Genomic DNA, 16,535 nt, shown 5'->3' on the forward strand with positions numbered 1-16,535 from the left:
TGCCTTCTAAAAAAATCCTATTATGTTGTCTTTTTAATATATTAGAGCTTTACGCGTTTACGTATGATCTATTATCAACGTTACGGTAGGCACAAAAAATACGACGTCGTGGCACACCTCCAGTTTGGAAGGACACCAGCCGGGCAAGGAGGCACCCCAGCTCCAAGGGCAGGCTGAGCAGACCGCCTCCTCCGGCCGCAGCGGCAGGATCAAACTCTCGGCCCGGCAGCTCGAGAGTCCCGCATGCCGACCGTGTCCGCAGAGGCTTACCGGAAAGACTACCGCCAATCGAGCAGGTAAAAAAAGCAATAACCATTTGAATGAGATGCTGTTAGAAACGCGTCCTGCAAGGATTATATTGTATATTTCACTTCAGATTAAGTGTCGCATGAACTCAAGTCACCCCCGTCTGAGAGGACATCACCGCGTGCTCTTATGCGGCTACAGTGTGTTCAGCCAAAGCGGGGTTTTTGTAAACGGATGATGTGGCAACATTTCATCCTTAACTCCTCTGGCTCATGTTACCACGGATACATAAAGCCAAAAACACATACTATTTGGAGAATGTAGCCTATTGCTATTTGTGCAAGATTCTGTTCTACCAGAGATGCATGGAAGTAATGGATGACATGGATTGTGACTCATCTGTTTCAGATCAGCTTGGATGATGTCCCTCTGAGAAATACATCGAGGGACAGCTGATTTTGACTCAAAAATACTTTAAACATGTCGTGCACTCAGATAGACAATGGCTGTTCAAACTCGGCAGAAGCTACGAAAACAGACCTGAGAACCAAGGAGAAGAAATGCTGTAAGTAAAGTCGAGGTTTTACCACAATAATTTGATTTAAACACGTTATTGTTGCATGACTGCAGTCAGTCTACAGGTGCCATTGTAATATAAAACCTTGTATTGTTCACTCTGGATCTATAACACATTTTCTAAATCACCTCCCTGGGACACTGCCACTTCTTCACTAAAGCCTCCTCTTTTGTAAACATAGACTTTTTAATCTACATTTATATTTCTAAAGCAGTTTTTATTATTGAATGTTGTAAACATATCTAAACGCTCAATCCTGAACTCGTGAACTTCATTTAAATGAGCTTTCAGGACTTCTGATTGTTGTGATAATACAACACAATACATGAAGACCATCCCACAGTTTTAGATGTAAATACCATATGTAAATCCTCTAAATGTGTCCTAGTTACATGAAACCAGTTTACAGGAAGAAAGAGTTGTTTTTTAAACACTGAAGCATTTAACAAGTTCTAGTAGAAACCCAAATATAAGTATGAACCAATGTCTCCTTTAAGACTCCAACCTGCGAAAGATAATAAAATGAAAAGGTGAACATCTGGGCGAAAAAACTAAAGTGTGAAGAAGAAGATATAAAAAAGTGTGGCACCTTCTGTGGTTTCCACTGTTCTTCAGGAAATTGCTTTTTTCTCTAGGGATGATTTATTTTTAATTTCTTCGGATCCTGTCTGAGAAAATTATTTTTGTCCAGTAATGGCCTAGTTATGTAAGTGTCCTAATCCTGCAAGAATAGACACAATTATTACAACTATTTAATTATGGATTGATCTCATAATTATTTTTCTTAATGAATCTATTAATCATCTTGTCAATAAAATGTCAGCAAATAGTGATTTGTCCATCCCAGCTTCACAATGTCCAAGATAATGTTTAATAATGGGTTGTGTGGTCAGTACAAACCCAAAGATATTCAGTTAAAAATGACGTTAAACACAGAAAAAAAGAAAGTCTCCATATTTGGAAGGCTGAAAACGGCTGCCATTTTTGCATGAGAAATGACTTTAATTATGAATCGATTATCAAAATAGATAATTTTGTTGTTGACCAACTAATCAATTAATTGACTAATCAGTTGGTTGACTAACATTGGGTACATTTACATTATGACGTCATTTTTTTGCTTATTTTTCTTATGCATGGGATTACCATTGAAGTGACCTATGATCTACGTCCTTTTAGCATGGGCCTCCTATATGACAAATTCTCCAACGGTGATCGTAATGATCGGCCTGCCTGCAAGAGGGAAGACCTACATGTCAAAGAAACTCACACGTTACCTCAACTGGATCGGGGTCCCAACCAAAGGTAGTACAAGACATGTTATGGAAACCTGTTGAATTGTCTTTCATTTATTCTGACTATATATTAGAGCTGCTTGTTATTAGGAAAGGTGCAAAATGCAATGATGTTGTTCAATTTAGCAAAAATGATATTACTTGCGATATCATATGAAAGTATTTTCAGTTCTGCCTTTCTGCTTCTTTTGGTATACTGCTAAAGTACAACATGTTTGCTTGTTGAATAAAAAAGAACACAAAAGGAAGCAATGTCAAAAATAATAGTTACACTGTATTAAAGGTGGGGTAGGTCATTTTGGAGAAACCAGCTTGAGTGCGCTAGAATTTGAAAATACACAGCCGGAAAAAATCTGCCACTTCCTTACAGAGCCCCTCCTCCAACACACACAAACGCACACATGACCAATGAGGGCACAAGATAAGTTTGTGCACAGATGGAAGGCTGACAGGCAGGTAGGCCATCCAGTTACTTTAGCCGGGCCGGCTCAGATGATTGGTCGTGCTTTTTACAGTACTACTGCTTCCACAGATGACATTTTTTAATGGATTTTTTGTCAAAGCACTTAAGATATTCATTGCTCTCGGAATGTTAAGAGAATTCCATGGAATATAACAAAAAGTGTATCTCGAGCCGGTTCTCAAACGTACCTACCCCACCTTTCAGTGCTATTTTCTACTGATACTCTCTTTGAACTAACCGAAAAATTACAATATAATATGAAGCGCAGACCGAATATAACAATCAAAAACGCTCACTACATATTTTATACTGTAATTGATATTGAACCGCCAAAGGAATGGAAATCTTCAGATATTCTTGCAATGATGGTCAAAGTATTTTTAAAATAGGAAACTCAATTTTGCAGCAGTTGAGTTCAAACCGGAAAGACGTGATGTAAGATTTTACATATTTATTGTTTACACGTCATATGAATGAAATGATTGCCATGATAATACAACAGGAGAATGTAATGGTGTTTTGGCGATTAGGCCCCGGTTTGCAGGATAATCATTTAGGAGGGAAAGCACCGCTCCGATGAAATCCCCGGGGTCTAGACACTGGTGGTGGTGCTGAGTAGGTGAGACCGGTCTGAAGAAGGAAGGTTTAGCTTTGTCCTGGAGGAGACTGGAGGCGAGAGGGGTGGAGGCGGGTTGCGGTCATCTGCAAATGACAACTGACAGGGAGGAAGAGCAGGCATTTAAGGAATTTAGCATGTGCAGCTATTGGCTGCTGAGGGGTGACGCCCTCATATTTAATGAGGGGGGAAGGGAGCCATCGAGTGACGTGTAAGTGACTCGTGTTAGGTCTTCCTTATTGAACTTGCGCTAAGCTTAATTTGTAATAGGTGAAATTACTTATTAAAAAGCAACTTGTGGGTGACTTGATGCACACGTGTACAGATTAAGCCTTTTTAATATATTGTTTTCATTTTGCAGTGTTTAACTTGGGCGTGTACCGCAGAGAGGCTGTCAGAGCCTACAAGTCCTATGATTTCTTCCGCCATGACAATGAGGATGCCATGAGGATAAGGAAGTAAGTTCCACTCTAACTAATATGCTCTTGTCCAGTCATTAGATTGCACATTATATATCTATTAAAGGTCCCATGTCATGGCCATTTCCACTGATCATAATTCCATTGTTGAGGTCTACTAGAATAGATTTATGCTGTGCAATTTTCCAAACTCACATTGGTTTCGCATACAGCATCTCTGTAAAGTATGTGTATTCAGCAGTATTCACTCTCTCCACTGAACAGCTCGTTGCAGCTCTTGCCCCCCCCTCCCTGTGAGCCCAGTGTGCTCCGATTGGTCGGGACGTTGTGAATCGCGCTGAGCTCCGTGGAGGTGTGATTTCCTTGTTTAGCGATACACAGCCAAACTCACCCTGAGCACACACAAAGTCACAGCCGAAGTAAAAACAATAAGTGTGGCTTGATATTGAGTAAGAAAAAGGTTGATAAACGCTGTGAGAATGGGTCTGCAGAGAGAATTTCGCCAAGATCCCAACTGTCTGTTATCAGCCTGCAGCCAGGGAGGAGAGATCAGCTGAGCTGCCTGCACTGTGTGTGTGAGGAAGTCCGTGGATTGGTCAATTTGGACCAATCAGCGGGGGCTTAACGTAACAGCTCCTCGGACGTGACGTAACGGCACCACGGATTGGTCCATTTCGTTCCGGGGACGACATGACATCATGATGTACCCGGAAGAATCAAATGGACAGTGACGTATCTCCAACAAGGCATTTTGGGGAGGTCTTTTCTGTTTTAGAGTTTTACTCGCTACATGGTGTACTTTGAGGGTTTTGACTCTGCAGACCGTTACATGCATAAAAACCTTCATAACACACAAGGGGACGGGTACTAACCGGAAAAGCATGACATGTCACCTTTAAGGGAAGCTGTAGCAGCTCTACTGTCTGACCAAAAATGTCCTCCCAATCAACATGGCTCTGTTTGATACTATGCAGCCTCTACTGCTGCATCAGTGACTAAGCAGTTTTTGAGCTAACATTCTATAATAAACCAGGGTCTCCATGGTGTTCTTGTGACCTTAAACTGGCACTTATCTCAAATTAATGTGACAGCTGTAAACCACTGCCGATTTCTCCAAAAGTATACAGAATAAATGTCTCTTTCCTTCATGGTCTTATCCAGTAATGGTTTTTGGATTGGGGTTTGTCCTTCAGGGCTATCAGGAGATTTGTGACAGGCTCCTGACAGCCTTCCAGAGCTGAATCGTGACCTTGATATTAAACAAGCTGCCGCTGTCACTCTGAAGCTGACACAAGTCCGCCAGGCAGCTGCATGGGTTTCAAACCTGAATCAAATAGTAGCTGCAGTCCTTATGCTATTGGAAATACCCGATATGTTCGTTTAAAGGAATCATTTATTTTGTGAAGTTCACCTTTTTGCTTTGGTTCCAAACCAGTCCCATTGAGTTAAAGTAATTGTCCAACTGTTTGGGAAATATACTTTATCACTTTTCATTTCAAGAGAAAGATGAGAACATTGATACCATTCTCATGTCTGTTTTAATATAACATTTTTTACTATTCATATTGTATCAAGTTTTATTTAATCAAAAGGCTACCACCAACAACCTGTTGGCTTAGCTAGGCTTAGCTTACCTTAGCTTACCTTAGTTGACCTTAGTTGACCTTAGCTTACCTTAGTTTACCTTAGTTTAGCTTAGTTTACCTTAGCTAGGCTTAGCTTCCCTTAGCTTATTTTACCTTAGTTTAGCTTAGCTTACCTTAGTTTACCTTAGCTTACCTTAGTTTAGCTTAGCTTACCTTAGCTTACCTTAGTTTAGATTAGCTTATCATCAAGACTGGATACATTGGGAACTGCTTTACTTTGCTTACAGATATGAAAGTGGTATCAAGGACGGAAATAGACTAAGCAAATGTTTGAAATATCAAACTGTCTCTTTAAATTAATGAGACAGTTCTGTTTTGTTTTGTTAAAAACACCAACAAAAAACACATCCGTGCACAGGTAAACTAATTTAACCCGAAAATAACTTTTCTTACAAAATAATAGTCGCAATGAAAGAAGTGCAAATGAAGGTCTATGGGTTATCAATCATGTAATCAGTACATGTAATTGGAAAAATATATTGCTGCTTAGTTTTTGAATTGTATTTTTATCACTGTTTTAAAAGCAGTGCAAATAAAAGAATACACTTTGTTTGAGGTAAAACGATGTTTAACCGGGAAACAGTGGATATCCTAAATTCAAAGATTCTCCAAATAAGACATCCAATTTTCTTTCTGGTCACCAGTTTACTTTATGGGCAAAGTAAGTATTAGATTTAGAATGAGATCATAATGAGGCTTTTTATCAGCACTGTTCTCATGTTTCTCCTCCCTTTCGAAGGCAGTGTGCTCTGGTAGCTCTGAAGGATGTGAAGAAGTACCTGTCGGTGGAGGGAGGGCAGATCGCAGTGAGTCCTCTTTTTGCTGTATGTTGATCTGTGTCCCTGTCTGCGTTTCAATACATACTAGCTGAAAACATCCAGAACAGAAACACATCTGGCATTAAGGCAACCTTAATCTTACTGACAATTTACTAGAGAAACCCCACATTAAACATGAGAAATCTCCTTTGTGATTCCTTTATTAGGTGTTCGATGCAACAAACACAACAAGAGAAAGACGAGACCTCATTATATCTTTTGTGAAAGAGAATGCTTATAAGGTAAGATATAGTATATGTTTGCAAATGTTTCGTGAGGAAAACATTTTTACTTTCATCAAGAATTCACACAATTCATTTTGGTATAAACAGTACATGTAAAGACAACTTCACAGGGTGTCTTTACTATCTGATAAAAAGCAGGTGAATATGTGAGATGGCGTTGATTCAATGCACCATTACAGGAAGTTTAGCACGTGCTGACCCTGTGAGATGCCCTTTTCCAACAGGTGTTCTTTGTGGAGTCGGTGTGTGACGACCCAGAGGTCATTGCTGCTAATATTCTGGTATGATCTCATGTCACCAGCCAGACATTACGGTTGGACTTGTTGCCTGGGTCAAACCCATAATCTATTAATATTCATACTATCTACAGTGCTATGTGAAAACCACCATGCTCTCTTACATTGTTTGAATGTGCTGAATACCTGTAACAGGAGGTGAAAGTGTCCAGTCCAGACTACCCAGAGAGACACAGAGAGAGGGTGATGGATGATTTCCTCAAAAGAATCGAGTGCTACAAGGTTACTTACCAACCAATAGATCCTGATGATTATGACAAGTAAGGACTCATTTCTTCTGCCTCTTTTTATGTTTTTCAAACATGAATTATAACATTTCAATAACTACTGTTGAAATTAGAAATAAATGAATGTTTTTTGTTTATTCAGTACTGTGTCTATTAAGTTGTGTAATTATGTGTATGTAAATAGTCTACAAAGTATAAAATCCCAAAGTTCCCTCCAGAGGGAGTTTCTCTCCCGTATACTCTCCCTCAACTGCCTGAAACGCCTCCATTGTGTTCCTTTGTTTACTTCCATAGCATAAGGACATCACTACACAACATTCATATTTTTATTGGCTAGCGCTCCAACACATTGTATGTGATACTGTGATAGGCTTAGGGGCGGGACATGTCTCATTGGTTGACTAATAACAACCGAGCCAGCTAACCAATCAGAGCAGACTGGGCTCTGGTTTCAGACAGAGGGGGGAAAGAGATGCTGCAGCACAGGCAGTATGAGAAAAATCAAGAGCTTTTTGAACATTAAAGCATAGAGACATGTCACAGTAGAGGCACACAATACACATATGAACCTGAAAATGAGCATACTAGATCCTCTTTAATCACTAAATTGAATATCATTAAATAGTGTCAGGAATGGTTGGTATTGTTTTATATTTCTACTTGTGAAGCACGTTTGTGTATGAAAAGTGCTTAAAAATAAAGTCTGATTGATTGATCTACAGGGACCTATCTTTCATCAAGGTGATAAACGTGGGCCGGCGTTTCCTGGTGAACCGAGTGCAGGACTACATCCAGAGTAAGATAGTGTACTACCTCATGAACATCCAAGTGCACTCTCACTCCATCTACCTGTGTCGGCACGGAGAGAGCGACCACAACGTCGAAGGCCGAATCGGAGGAGACTCGGAGCTTTCTCCTCGAGGGAAACAGGTTCTCTTTTATAATCCTCATTTAATGAACTGAAACACCACTGTGTCCTGAAACCCAGCTACAAGCATTTCTTAAGGAGGTATATCAGTGAGATAAGGTGTTCCTTACTGCAGTATTATGAACACCTGAGTCATAACCACAGTTAACCTTCTCTACTTCCTGTTTTCCTGTCGCTATCAACTGAACATGGTTCTTATAAAGCAAATAAATAATTTAATCAATTATTAAGGATATAAATTATTAATGGTTAGATGATTTGAAACCTCTGTCTGTGTCTCCAACATTGCAGTTTTCCCATGCCCTACGAGATTTCATTGAAGAGCATGAGCTGTCAGATTTGAAGGTGTGGACGAGTCAGCTGAGAAGAACCATCCAGACAGCCGAGGAGCTGTGTGTCCCTTACGAACAGTGGAAGATACTCAACGAGATCGATGCTGTCAGTACCCTCATCCTCTAACCTTCAGCAGATTCATTACAGATTTATGTACCTTTGGTTTGGATGGGGAGAAACTTTATTTGCAATGTTTCTCCGAGACATTTTGGCACGGGGAAAGGGGCATCCTAATGTACATCACTCAATACCAGTGGTAGAGGAGGTATTCAGTAAAGTACCGTTGGGTAGTTTGATTTATGACAAAACATAATATTTTTTTTTATGTCTTAATGTAAAGTAACCGATAACTACTGCTGTCAGATAATTGCAGTGGTGTAAAACAATATTTCCCTTTAAAACATAGTAGAAAGTGGCATGAAAATAAGTGCCTAAAATGGGTTCCTTTAGTAAAGTACTCAACTCACCAAAATCAAAAGGCCAGTTTCAAAAGATATTGGTCACAGTAAAGAGAGAATAGTTCAGGCAATCTAAGGAGATTACCTTTTTTTTGTTCATTTTAAATGCAACCAGTTTCAACCTTGCAAGACCTTTTTCAGGGCAAGATATTAAAAACAAATAAAAACCACCTGGTACTGTTGATAGACATTAGTCTAAAACATAATGTAAATATCTGTGCTTACAGGTGAAACTAACATTCTTCTTTAAAAAGGAACGACTGCTGTGTTTTTTTTGTGGACTGTATTTAAATCCTGCTGTAAAAGCATCCATTCAGCTTTTTACTTGTGCTTTTGACATTTTGACAAATGCTCTGTTTTCCATATCCAGGGTGTGTGTGAGGAGATGACCTATGAGATGATTGAGAACACATTCCCAGAGGAGTTTGCACTGAGGGACCAGGACAAGTACCACTATCGCTACCCAGGAGGAGAGGTGACCTGAAATAATCCCTCTATGCTTTACTTTCAATACACTGAATTCATCTTGTTGTTTGAACATGACATTTGGAGTGTGGTTAAAATAGTCTTCTCTCTCTCTTTTTCAGTCCTACCAAGACCTGGTTCAGCGCTTGGAGCCGGTCATCATGGAGCTGGAGAGGCAGGGCAACGTGTTGGTCATTTGCCATCAGGCCGTGATGCGCTGCCTGCTGGCTTACTTCCTGGACGAGAGTGCAGGTCAGAATCACCCCTGTAATGTGAAACACATTTGATCCTTATATTCCTGACAAATCTAAGTGTATTTTTTGGGCAAATATCAGTTGGGGGAAGTGATATAGATTTGAACAGTTTTGGTTATATTATATTTCTATCACATGACCTGTATTCAATTAACTTTATTAAGCATTTATCCACACCAGTGTTCTCTATCTGATAGAGAAATAAAAATGGTTGACCTATGTTTACTACAAGCCAAGTGCAGGATTGCTGTGTGTTGGATAAATGTTGGCGGCTCCTCAATTGGCCCCTTCTGTATGTTTAAGCTCTTGAGAAACCCCCATAGGATCGATGTTGATGGAATTTGTTAAAAATGTTTGACTTTTTATAATTGTACTTATTTAAAAAAAATAAAACATCTGTCCATTTTAATTATTAAAGGTGGGGTAGGTAAGTTTCAGAAACCGGCTCGAGATACACTTTTTGTTATATTCCATGGAATGCTCTTAACATCCCGATAGCAATGAATATCTGAAGTGCTTTGACAAAAAATCCATAAAAAAATGTCATCTGTGGAAGCCGTAGTACAGATTGCCGCCCTGTCTGTCAGCCTTCCATCTCGTGCACGCACAAATGTATCTCGTGCCCTCATTGGGCGTGCCCACATTGGGCGTGCATTGCAGCTGCAGCAGTACTTCAATGACTCTCCAGCAACAGGCGGCCACTTTCACCAGTCTGCTGACGTCATGTGCGCGTTCATGTGTGTTGGAGGAGGTGCTCTGTAAGGAAGTCTGAAGGAAGGGGCGGATTCTTTTCGGCTGTGTACTTTCAAATTTTAGTGCACTCGAGCCGGTTTCTGAAACTTACCTACCCCACCTTTAAGTATTATTACTAACTATAATTACCTAGAAGGTTAAACTACTGTATGTATGTTTAATCGGTTAAAGGTGGAGTAGGTAATTTTGGAGAAACCAGCTCGAGTGCACTAGAATTTGAAAATACACAACCGGAAAAAATCTGCCACTTCCTCACAGAGCCCCTCCTCCAACACACACGAACATGACCAATTAGGGCACAAGATAAGTTTGTGCACAGATGGAAGGCTGACAGGCAGGTAGGCCATCCAGTTATTTTATCCAGGCCGGCTCAGATGATTGGTCGTGCTTTTTACAGCGCCACGGCTTCCACAGATGACATTTTTTAATGGATTTTTTGTCAAAGCATTTAATATATTCATTGCGATCGGGATGTTAAGAGCATTCCATGGAATATAACGAAAAGTGTATCTCGAGCCGGTTTCTCAAACTTACCTAACCCACCTGTAAACATAAAAATATCAATAATTACATTACAAAAAAGATGATGACATTTTATGCATTCGCTTTCCGCAGAAGATCTACCATATATGAAATGTCCACTCCACACGATACTCAAGCTAACCCCTGTTGCATATGGTACGTCTTTACCTCTAAATATAACACCATTTTCTTTTTTTAAATGTTTTTATTTATTTAAATGTATTCTGTCTTTTGTTCCAATAGGTTGCAAGGTGGAACTGTTTTATCTCAATGTGGACGCAGTGAACACGCATCGAGACCGGACTCTTGTAAGTCCCTCTGGATTGAGCTGACAAATCACATTATTATTTTTTAATTAAAGCTTCAAAATATAATAATCCATTCAAATAATGTTTATTGTTAATTTACCCAGTATTAATTCAAAAGTTATCAGCATATTTCAACATCTGAAACAAAGCCCTGTGTTTGTTGTGTCTGCTAGTTTGGTGCACTTCTTACCCTGTGTGAGGCTTTGCTGCTTTGACTCCCTTTTATATATTCCTTATGTTCCTTTATCTTTGAACCTTATTAATAAGTCTGGCTTAAGCAATATGATGAATGTTGAATAAGTTGTTTATTTTGGTTTTGTTTGACCTTGATGGAGGCAATGGCTTGTGCTAACTTGCTTGGCTCTGCCCTGCTTGCATTCTGATATGAAAGACATCTGTATTTGAGCTATTATTCTATTGTTCATCCGTTATTATACTCTCTGTTTTTCCTGTGAAATCAGGGCTGATTTCTTTGATATTTTTTTTGTGTGATGGAATACCTTTGCTTAAACAGCGTCTGTCACCTAAAACACTTACAGTTGTCTAACCTGTTGGTGTGGATCCATGTGGAGAAGACGGCTAGTTTGCTTGGCTTTGTCCGGTTAAGCCCCCCCCCCCCCCTCCTGCCAGGAGTTCACATGTACCTTAATCTTTTTTCCCTGCTATATTTCCTCCCCTACCAGGATAAATCTGCGATGGACTCTGCTCTCACACTCCGGCGGAATAGTTACACTCCCTTGTCCAGTCACGACCAGTTCAAGCGTCCTAGGCTCTACAGCGCGGGCAACCAGCCCTGGCTCCCGCTCGCCCCGACCCCCGCAGCACTGATGCCAGAGGGACGGCATAGCCAAGTTAGTGCCAGAGTTACAGCCCCCTTCTAAACCAGTCAACTGTATTCGGTCACCTCCCTTCACAGTTTGCCATCCCCTCGTCTCAGTGTTGGATCCTCTCGATGCATGACCTATGCTTCACTACTGGGCTGCTTGAATATGCAGAACAGCATGCCAATTTGTTTTGAGCTAGCCAACATGGGATTCAAAAGACACACAAACATCAAAGACATCTTATACTGTATTTTTTTTTTTACAAGTGTACTATAATGTACACAGCTTTGGTTATGCATCAATTCCCTTAAATACATTACAAAATGTATCCAATTTGAGAGCAATTAGGCAAATAAACAATACACAAATGAAAGATTTTAATCATTCAAATTTGAAAAAGCATAGAATAATATATTTATACGTGTTGTGTATTTGTTGGCCTTGCCTTGTGTGTTCAGTCCATCTCTACATCTATCCGTTTCCATTCCCACTTCTATCTGTTTCTATCTCCACCTCCTCTAAACCTGTCTTGCAGCCTCGAATAGGATGCGGTTGTCTGTGAGTATTTCGTAGTCTATCTAGCCAGCCCTTTATTTAGCCCTTTTCTTTCCCACAACCCATGTCATACGTTGTCACAGTGGTGTATTTAAATAGTTTTCAATCTTTCGGTTTCTCTAACCTTCCATCACCTTTAATACTTCAGTAAAACTCTTTGATGAAAGTCATTATTAGCCACCTAGATATAGTTCAAAATGAAACAAAATTGAGAACATCTTAACATATTTAGTTATTTATTTCCTTCATATTGTATTTAATTAAGTGTACTAGATTCATAGAGCGAGAATGTGATTAGTTATTAATCTCTTTTTGATAATTTGCCTGAAAGAGCCTCCTCTAATGTGATTGTTTTACCACACTTCACTTAATGACCTAATTTTTCATATAAGAACTTAAGACTCCTGGGGCCCCTGGTAAAATGTTTTCCTCTAAAATAGCATTTGCTGCTGTAAGTCATTAATTTGTAAATGTCTGTGACATTTCCTTTCTCTCGAAGGAGTCCCTGTGCGAAGGAAGTGACGCTGACAGCGACGCTGACAGCCCCGAAGAAACGAGTGGCTGTGTCCGCTTCTGAGTGAAGATGAAGGTCTCTTCCTTCAATGTGTCAAAGTTCTGGGTTCAATCATGTTAGAAAGATGATATTATTTGTTTTAAACCATATTCTTTGAAATGTTGGTCTGATTATGAGGTCATTTGTTGGTCCTAAATCTCTCTGTTTAACTTCACTCTGCATGCTGAGGCTTCAAACTGGAAGACTTTTCATGGGTATCAAACACTACTGCATGCGTACAACAATCAAGCAACCAAGAATAAACAGGTTAACTTATCGTCTATGTAAATATTATAATACCTCCCTCAACTTTAACTTGTACGTTGAAAACCATTTTTAGGTCATTGCAAATAGAACTTGTTATACAGAAGATGTTGTAGGAATTATTTTATAAGATACAAATATTCTCATTTAGCAAACATACTGTAATTGTAAGTCTTATATTCATATTTCTAACATCACATGTTATGTGACTATTTGGTTTTTATTTGTGCTTTTGTTGTTTAAGGAAATTAAAATACTGTATTTAGTTGGTTTCTTATGTTTTGGAAGCCTTGTATATCTTGTTGGTCTTGTTAGAAATACCCCATTGGGAAAACTGTGTTCTAGCAGCAGTTAAAGAAGCTTAGTTTTCTGTCATAGGCTACTTGTAATGAGATGGTTTGCTCCATCACAATTTAAACCCTAAATGTTCATCTGTTTGTTGTTTTTCTTGACTTTATATCCAAGCATGTTGATGGCTTATTAGCTATATCTGGACATCATTTTATCATACTTGCCATACATTTCTTTTAATTGCTTGTGTAATGTAACTTTACTCTTTACTTAATTCTCTTGACATATTCAAAACACAAAATCCTCTCATCATACTTAATCCTAGACAGTAGCACAAGTTATATTCTACGACTTTGTAATGTTTGAATGTTGATATGTATTCGCTCATAGCAGCCTACTGTGCCTTTCATGCAGAAAATAAAAGTGAATTCTCATATGATTTTTGTTTACCCAGTGTGTGTGTAGTAAAGACCTTTGTGTAATCTTCAAAATGGGGTGGTACAAATCTATTACAAACATCTATATAATATGTGTGGGGTTTAGTTAATTGTTCTTTGGTTGATGCAAAAAGGTCTCACAATTATTAAAAACTAAGACCCAGTGTCCTTTAAAAATGCAGGGTGTGTGTATAGGCCTATGTGATATTAGGGCGGGTCATACTCAGGTGCCAAAAATGAATCTGAAGGAAATCCTAACATGAGGGGTGTCAAAATTATGTGTTTTTCTATGGGGAATTCAAATATGAGCTTATTTTTTAGATAGGATAACTCTAAGCTACATCGTTTTGTATTTCTAAATTGGCAATTTTACCCTTTCGAACGTCTATATAAGATAGTAAAATATATAAGGGAAATCATTTATATTGACAAAGCCAAATCATTTTTACATATTTATTAACCGGTGAACTGCATATGTATAACTGGATAAGATTACAAAGAAACATCTTCTGACTTTGATCTGAACTTTGTCAGGTGGCACAAGTCCTGCTTTGACTCATTCTTGGACATCAGTCTCCTGCTGGTCTCCTGAGCTCTGATCCCTCCATCCCTCTTTTCCTGTGAGAAGTACGTAGCAGAAGCCTCGGTCACCATTTTAACGACCCTCTCAATGCTTTGAGTATGGCAAGGCCAGTTTAGTACCTCCATGGGGGTTTTGATGAAGTTTTTCACCTCCGAGGTGCTTAGCAAGCAGGTGAGAGGTGGCTCTGACACACCTTCTGACCAGCTGATCAAGTCCCCAATGCTGGAAGCATCACAATTGATGTCAGGAGTCCTTCTGGTCCTGACAGAGGAGTCCCCCAGCTGAGTGTCTGGGTCCCCCTCTCCCCTAATGGCCAGGATTCTCCCCACCCCCCTCAATTCTCTCCTTCTGATCCTCAGAGCACAGCAGTGTTTGGAGGATGGCTTCACTGTGGGCATACCAAGCAGATCTTCTCACAGTTGGCATCACAAGTTCCAGAACCTCCTTCCTCTGGGACTTGAGGCAGTCCAGCTGAAACAGGATGTGCCTAGGCCCTTCGATCCAGGAGTGCTTGACCTTCACGTTAAACCAACATGGATAATACACTCCAATGATGAATTCCACAATCAATTGTAGATTCTTCAGTTTCTTTCCTTTAAGTCTGTGCTTTGACACCCAGAGCCTGAGAAGTCTGTTTGCTGTGGTGAGCCAGCGGCTGTGGTTTACTGGTCCAATCTCCAACAGAGCCAGCCTTGCAGGAAACACTCCATCCCTGACTGCACAGACCATTTTATAGCCATAGTGTTGATCAGTTGAGAGATCTTGAATGACCTTGTCAGGCAGCTTGATCAGTGGAGGGCCAACAAAGATCCGGGTGAAGTTTGGATTGATATCCAAGTCTGTAGCGGAATCAAGGAGCTTTCCTATTGGCCCAGATAATTTGCTGTCTGACAGAGTAGGGCCATCAAGGCCAACAATGAGATGGCGCAGGGGAAGTTCACCAGTGTGCAGGTTGCACACCAACCACACCAGCTTTCTCCCCAGGTGCAGCTCCAGCTTTCGCATAACCCCAGCTTTCACACCAGTGTTGACATTAGTTGAGTCTCCTCCAATGGCCGATAAGGTCTTATCAAAACCCCTTTCTTTCAGCCAGGCCAACAGGACCTTAGCAATCTGCTCAGCATGTGAGTCCTCTTTAGTTGCTTTCTCTGGGGTAAAGTGGAACAGATAGTTGCTGCCAGGCTCACTAGCAACACTATAGTGTTCTTCTTTGATCTTTGCAGGAAAAGATTGGTCACTGCCCTCAGCTTCCATCATCACATTGGTCAGGTCAATCCGCCCATCAAAGAGGATGCAGGAGATCCCCCCCATCTCCCTGCACTTCTCCTCAAACTCTTCTCCCAGCTCTCTCATCAACTTCTCCTGTGCTCTCTTGACCTTGTTCTTATCAATCACTTTACTTGTGTTGTCTTCTGTGTTGATTCCTGCATCAATCAGAGCTGCAGTTGCTATCGCTGCAGTTGGTCTCAGCCCTATGCCATACCTTACACCAGCAAGCGCAATATTTAGAATATCGTCATAGTTTTTCTGCACTTTTGTTGAAGCTGCAGGCTCAGGTTCAGTTTCAGGGAAGAGCTCAACTTCAGGGACAAACTCATCTTCAGAACCACTCTCCAATTCCAGATCCTCATCACCATCTGCCAAAAATCTCTTAACATCCTTCCTGGCTGCCTTGTCTGCTGCTGCAGCATTTTCCTCCCTGCTCCTTCTCCTTTCCTCAGCCATGTTTTCCATCCCCTGCCTTTCCAATGTCCTCACCTGTCTCTTGTGCTCCTGCAGATCAGGGGCCCCCCATTTGGTGGGGTCCTTTACTTCCAACCTTCTCTTTCTGTCCCTTGATGTATGCAAGATCTTTTAAAGGAATCCTGTTCTCTCTGCTGCAGCAACAGTTCATGTGGGCTTGAATCACACAGCCATCACAGCCTCCCCTCTCACAACTGCTAATCTGACACTTGCAAGTCAAAATATCAAATAGTTGGTCTAACTTGACACTGAACCTCTCTTTTGCATCAAGTTTTCCCTTCCCAAGGGAAAACTTCACTGCCTGATTCCAGACCTCCTTGAGCTTGGACATGATGGTCACCTTTTCATTTATAACAGGTGGCTTGAAAAGAGCATTCGCTTTGGACCACTGACCAATCAGACCAGGGAAGATGTCA

General features: G+C 40.4%; 1 protein-coding gene across 1 annotated transcript; it reads left to right on the plus strand.

The window, feature by feature from the left end:
* Nucleotides 1-108: 108 nt before the first annotated feature.
* pfkfb2b (6-phosphofructo-2-kinase/fructose-2,6-biphosphatase 2b) lies at nt 109-13,795 on the plus strand. The gene is made up of 16 exons (XM_034083348.2): nt 109-296; nt 655-811; nt 2,003-2,128; nt 3,559-3,655; nt 6,002-6,068; nt 6,248-6,322; nt 6,550-6,606; nt 6,757-6,881; nt 7,571-7,778; nt 8,068-8,214; nt 8,938-9,042; nt 9,155-9,284; nt 10,655-10,717; nt 10,805-10,869; nt 11,553-11,720; nt 12,748-13,795. Exons 2-16 carry the CDS (start codon nt 727-729, stop codon nt 12,823-12,825), a joined length of 1,596 nt encoding a protein of 531 aa, XP_033939239.1. The 5' UTR covers nt 109-296; nt 655-726; the 3' UTR covers nt 12,826-13,795.
* Nucleotides 13,796-16,535: the final 2,740 nt, after the last annotated feature.

Source organism: Pseudochaenichthys georgianus, chromosome 5 (genome assembly GCF_902827115.2).
Source record: "Pseudochaenichthys georgianus chromosome 5, fPseGeo1.2, whole genome shotgun sequence".
Taxonomy (NCBI): domain Eukaryota; kingdom Metazoa; phylum Chordata; class Actinopteri; order Perciformes; family Channichthyidae; genus Pseudochaenichthys; species Pseudochaenichthys georgianus.